The 6,464-nt window shown below is 37.3% G+C and overlaps 1 protein-coding gene across 1 annotated transcript; it reads right to left on the reverse strand.

Moving 5' to 3' along the window:
• Positions 1-3,133: 3,133 nt before the first annotated feature.
• On the reverse strand, positions 3,134-4,705 carry LOC140010501 (GATA transcription factor 19-like). Its single transcript, XM_072057752.1, has 2 exons — positions 4,041-4,705; positions 3,134-3,769 (listed from the first exon to the last, which is right to left on the reverse strand). Exons 1-2 carry the CDS (start codon positions 4,503-4,505, stop codon positions 3,473-3,475), a joined length of 762 nt encoding a protein of 253 aa, XP_071913853.1. The 5' UTR covers positions 4,506-4,705; the 3' UTR covers positions 3,134-3,472.
• Between the last annotated feature and the right edge of the window lie 1,759 nt (positions 4,706-6,464).

Below are 6,464 nucleotides of genomic sequence, written 5' to 3' on the forward strand. Positions count from 1 at the left end.
TTTTTATTTCTTATCCCTACAAGTTACATACGATTCTGCTGGCATTAGAATCTTATTTAAATAATTTTGTGCCCAAAACTTAGAAAAACCTAACCTTTTCTTTTTTAAAAATGTTTGCATGGACAAGTTATTGCAAGATTAGAATTCTGGTTAGACACAAGGGTTTACCATTTCAGTAGCCATTCCTGAACCTCAACACCCAAAGCAGCCGCTAATCAACCATTGCCGCCACCGCCGCAGCTGATGACGCTGATATAAACCCCTTCACGTCCATAATGCTGCTCACCCTTCTTATCAACCACCAGAACCAGAAGCTAGCAGAAGAAAAAACCACCAGAATCAGAACCCATCATCCAAAGCCGCAATAACTAGTCAACAACTTCTTGACCAAAATAACGACTACCTCCGTTCCATCTATCAACGGATCCCACATACTCATCCGACGACTGCCTTCTCAAGGCCTCTTCTTTTCAGCTCTGGCCTTTCACAACCAGTCGCTCATCCTCCTCGATACCCACTCTCTCATCAAAGACACAAGGGCTCCGGCACTGTTCCTGTGGTTTAGTTTATGAAAAACATAGTATATCATGCATCAAATTTAGTACAAGTAATTGAAGTTTCTTTTTTGAGTATAGTTACGTCAATCCCGAAATTATTTCTGGAGTATGGGAAAAATGTGAAAGTGTGTAGGCAGGATAGGAACACTCCAAAGTTTTATGTTAGGACGTCATTTAAAGCTTTTGTTACGCAGGCTGTCTTAAGATTATTGTCATTCTTGTGCCTTATATATTTAATTTTTTTTTTTCAAGAGCTTATACGACAATGCAAGTAATTTTCTTCAAGCTGATGATTCTTTGAGTCGTGGCACGCTGTTTTTTTTCCAGATTTGGCCAGTAACTGGGCCACTCTTAGCTGACATGAAGCCGTGGTGACTGGACTACCTAGGCCCATGAACGACGGTACAACATTTAGCAGCGTCAAATCCGATAACGTTCTATCGGAAAATCATGACCTCCATTCATCTCTCAGATCTTTGGGGAAATGCCAAAATGCTGAGGTTGTGTTTGGATTGTAATTTTCATGATTTTTCATAAAAAAATTACTGTAGCGATTTGACGTATGTGAGGGAAAAAGGTAATAGGGAAATGTAATCACGAAAAATAATGTAATTTTTCAACGAAAAGTTGCAATCCAAACAAGGTCTAAGCATATCTAAGTGGAAATGTCAACAGATTTATAATTAGTGATCTCCAGCACAAAACGACACAAATAGTTCTTTACAAATAGATATATAATCCTACGCTTTCAAAATAATGCAAATTAATCTCTTATATAAGTAAATCGCACCATTTTAGTCCTAAAAATCCATTTCAGACTACTTTTTGGCTTAAAAAAAAAAAAAAAAACCTCACGTGCCCATTATATATTAGATATTTCAAGGACAAAAAACTTGCGTAGCCTTTTAATGTCCCTGTTTAAGCACTGATAGAATTAAATGATTAAATGAGACAACACTTTTTTTTAAGAAAATAAAAAAATAAATTAGCACACAAAAGTCTCTATTCTATATAAAATAATTCAACAAAGAGACTTGCAAATTGCTCTAGACGTATTTAAATTCAAAATCATCTTAATTAATAACAACAATAAAGAAGGCTAAGTAGCAATTGTTACCTTTGTCCTTGCACTTGTAGTTATGTGGTGTTCATGTCATAAATGTTTTTAGGGCAAAACGTCTTCTAAAATGGGTATTGGGAGTAAACCGGGGCAATCCGTATAAGTGAGGGACTAAATAACTCAAATGCAATGTACAAAAGCATTCGTATCGTTTTCCTTATTGATCTCTAATTCACATTCTGAAATTAGTAGTATCATTAGTTCATTCAAAAGACTTTAGGTTCGAGTTCCATATCTTTCTTGATCTCAACTGAGATAAAGATTGCTGAGTCGAAGCTGATGTGTCTGCAAAGCCACTGAATTTAATTGACACTGAATTTGACACCTAATAGTAGCATAGAGAATTTCAACTGGTTTGCAAAGCCACTCTTGACTCTCACACAAGAATTATTCAACATAGTCATACACGAAAGCATATTATTTACTCTTTGATCATGCTACTAATTTTTGAACAACTGTAGAATACAAACAACTTTGTAAATATGGAGGACCACTTACTTATTTTGTGTATATGTCATTGTATCAAGAAAAGAGTACTAGACCATTTTTCATTTTACTGAATAATTACAACAGATTTAGGGATGGTCGCATAATTAATACATGAGCACCATAAAAAATGGAATGAATTTTAGCCAATCAAAGTTTCTAGGTTTATCTTTTCTCCCAAATGCAAGGAAAAAGATAAACTCGAAAACTATCGGTGGATGCTTATAATTAATGCACGCAGATCTGATATTTCCCTCGTGCATGGTCTTTATTTTATGTAGCTAGATGGTACTCCTATTAGAATGCTTAAAACTTTTTATCGCGTAATGACTTCTTGAAAAACAGTTGAGCATGTTTACCAAATTTATCAAAGGATAGACATTCACATCGGAACAAAACAAATTAAACCCTCCACCAATACACTTTTTATTAATTGTCGTTTGTAAGTTTGTTGTCTTCTCGACTGGTTTTCCACGCATTATTTTCTTTTCGAATTTCATCAATTAACTTGATGCAGCAGGAAGAAGAGCGCTTGATTTCTCTTTTTTTTTCCACCCTAATTTTTTGGTTTCTTAGTACATAATATTCTCTATGGCATTATGCTTGATCAATCCCACATCACATCAGTTTTCAGTTTTAACAAGACGGACAGCCTTGTCGCAGCCAATTTCCCTTTCTTGTTCTCCTCGTCAATGCAGGCCATATACCCTTCTACATCCTCTACCACATTTCTCGTAAAGTAGACAAATCAACGAGCCCTGAGCAAGCAATTATTAGTACTTAATTGACAACTCCTATTGGATCATGAAAGTTACCAGTTACTACTGATACAAAATCCGGTGTTAGCAGAAATCAGAAGTTAATGTAGTAGTACGACTGGTGGAAGGAGATTGGTGCAGTCAGCAGTTTTGATCATCACAATCAAGAAAAAGGTGCCAAGAAGCAGCCCGACTGCCAGAAAAAGTAGTAGTAGGAGGAAATAATATCATATATATTTATAGGTGAGTTATCAAAAGTGAAAAAGCAAAAGATCAACTGAGCAAAAAAAAAAAAAAAAGCAGCTAAAAACATAGGATTAACTCATTTTTCACTCCATCTCTCTCACTCTCTCGGTCTAAGATGGACAAAAAAGAAAAACAGCTGAAAGGAAAGAATTTCGTGATCCATAGCTTTCACCACATCGCCATCACCAGCACACCACCCATGCCACGTAATCATATGGAGTTTGGAGGAGGCTTTGATCGATCATTTTCTTCCTTGATTTCAAACGTCTATTTTGAACCTTTCTTTCTCTCTTTTCTGGCTTTTTTCATCTGGTGAAGTCATGAACAAGACTTGGCCTATCTGTAACGTTGAGACGCCAAGAAAGGAATGGAACGCCATTATCAGAGTCACGGTCATCATCGTCAATGAACCTGAATTCATTCCCATAAGCCGATGAAAGATACGGCATTTTCTGAGTCTGCGAGTGATGAACCCATGAACTGTTTAGCATGTGTTGAGAGTCCGCTCCGCCGGGCACACCATTAGTCCCACTGGTCGCAGCTGCAGCGGATGCCCTCCTCTCTTCCTTCTTAAAGCGAATTCCACAGGCATTACAAAGCGACTGCATTCCACCAACACCATCACTTTTAGCCTCCAGAAAGTTCAAAATAAACAAACAAATAAAAACTAATCGTCCATTTTCACCCTGGTAGTAATACAAAATATATGATTGCTTGATTAATGCCAAAATGGGAAAAAAAAAATGGCATCTCATCACAACCATTAAATAAAGTCTCCATATTGAAAGAGAAAATAAACATGCTAGTTAGTCCGTTTTTCACCCTTTAAAGAAACAAAACGAATGGTAATTCTTTTTTTAAACTGGTCATTACCTTGGGTCCTTTTGGGCCGTTTCTCCAGAGAGGCGTAGAAGTGGTGTCACAGTTGGCGCAGCGTCGAGCTAGGAGGCCACCGCCACCACCAGTGTTGGAGTTGGTGTGACTGTTTGCGCGGCTACTTTTGTGGGACGAATGATGGGGAGAATTGGACGAATGTTTGGACTGTAAAATATCCCAGCAGAAGTTAGACATGTAAGAAGAGCGTCTTTTTTCGGTGTCGTTATTGGTTAGACGAGTAGAAGGGGTGCCCAAGGAAAGAGTGCAATCGACAGAGGAAGACGGCGGAGATGATGCGAAGGAATACATTTCAGCCGTTTCATCGAAGGGTTTATTGTGATGGTTAGGCATGGAGAAGAGCATGGAGAAGGAATTGGCTTGATGAGTGTGGAACATCCCACATGAACATGGCCCAGCCATGTTTCCATGAGAACCACCATTGCACCTATTACCGTGCATCATCGTTTGTTTTCTTTCTTCTCTCTTTTCTTGCTGCTGCTTCAATCTTTGGATGGATGAACAATCTCTCCAACTGGTCTTTGAATTTATAGGGCTAAGACAAAAGAATGAAAGAAATACTCTACTAACTATGGGTTTTGTGAGAATGAGGTGAAAAAAGGGTTGGAAATTGGGAGGGTTAATAATACTGCAGGTCAAGTTTGGAAAACGTTACTAAAGGCAGGGGCGGTACAAGTACGAGCACACACACACATTGGTCTCTGGGAACGCATATGCACGCTTATTATTGTGCCTACTACCAGCTAGTAGTAAAATAAGTACACTAACAAGGAACTTTTGCACTGCGATACGATGATGATGATGGTATGTGGGCCGTCGGATTTTGTGGGACCGCCTCGGCTGGACCAAGTTTCCAAATACTGCATGCATATCCTATCATGTCATCTATCTCCTGCTTAACACTAACCCGAAAAGAATCAATCATTAGCATTAATCCACGTTCCACGTGGAGTTCAACCAAGTGATTTCCCCCCTTCCTTGCATGCATGCATGCATGTATGCATTGCGATGCAATTTGTATCGAGAAGCTGAGAACTTTATGGCAGTAGTACGTACACAAACGACGCAAGCCAAGAACATATTGAAGTCTTGGGAAAAAAAATTTTGAGAAATGAAAAATCAAGAACATTCCTCAAAAGCAACGAGATACAACTGGAATGGATCGCACTTCTCTTCTCTCTCTCTCTCTCTGTCCCTCTTTCTGGCTTTCCTTCTCCAGAGGGGAAAAAAAATTAAAAACAGAAAAAGAGGGATGTATAGTTTGGGATTGGTCTAGTTATGTTCTTGTTTGCAGGATCTACTTTTTTCCAGGTAACGTAAAAAGAAGCAGTAGTAGTTGTAGTATCTATAAGGTTTCTGGATGGAGTAAAGGAAAAGTAAGGAAAAGGGGAAGGGATGAGCAGAAGAAACCCCTAATGAGCCGACCTACCTATGGAATGGAAATTGGAAAGTTGGGTTCTGGTCAAACAACAAACTACATCTAAAGAATAAACTGTAACCTCGAATTGTCTCCTCTTAGGAGGTCTAGTCTTGTGGCCAAAGGAAGCTTAGATTTCTTCCCAACCCTTTAATTATTGTATTGCACCTATCTCCTTTTGTTTCCTCTTCTTTTAGTTTCTCTTCTTTTGAATGTAATCATCAATGCTCGCTTCAGCCAAAGAGTTGGCTTGGTCATGTATGCACTCGAGATCGTGGAGGAATTTTTTTTTTTGGTTTTGGGGGACCAAAAACTACCGTCATTTCTTCAAGCTAGTGTCCACCAAGGATATTGCAATTTCAGACATTAGAAGGGACGTTAGTTGTAACTTATGAAAAACTTACCACGAAGTCATATTTGTGTTTTTGCTTTTTTTAAGGGTTATTTTGTGAATTCTATCTTGTCTTAAAAACATATAGCTCTGTTTGGATGGGAGTGTTTTTCAAATACAATAAAAATTTTTAAAAAGTATTCTACAAGGTAATCTAAAAATTAGTTTAAATTTTTTAAAAATTTCAAAAAATATTTCAAAATATATTCTAGAAACTCTTTTACTCTTAAATATCCCAAAATATTTTCTAAAAATATCTCAAAATATAATCTAAAAACTCTGCTACAGCAAAATTTTTCAAAAATATCCCAAAAATAGCTAATCCAACTATATTCAGATTAAACAGCACCTTGAAAATACGTAACTTTTTTTTATTTCTTTTTGGGCATAATGCTAATAAAGAGTAGTTTTTGTTTGAACAAAAAATAATCATAACAATCTCTGAAAATAATTAATGCTGTTAGCTTATAACTTATAGCAAGTCGCAATTTCTTGGTAACACTGGAGATTCATAAAATGACAATCCTGATACAAAATTCGATATCCTAAAGCCAGGATTGTAGCTCCGGCTCATCAATTTTTAAATAAGCATATC

Source organism: Coffea arabica, chromosome 7c (assembly GCF_036785885.1).
Source record: "Coffea arabica cultivar ET-39 chromosome 7c, Coffea Arabica ET-39 HiFi, whole genome shotgun sequence".
NCBI classification, from domain to species: domain Eukaryota; kingdom Viridiplantae; phylum Streptophyta; class Magnoliopsida; order Gentianales; family Rubiaceae; genus Coffea; species Coffea arabica.

Coding starts and splice junctions, on each gene's coding strand:
- LOC140010501 (XM_072057752.1), bottom strand. CDS start 4,505: ATGATGCACGGTAATAGGTGCAATGGTGGTTCTCATGGAAACATGGCT. Junction 3,770..4,040: donor ACGGCCCAAAAGGACCCAAG/GTAATGACCAGT, acceptor GGTGGAATGCAG/TCGCTTTGTAATGCCTGTGG.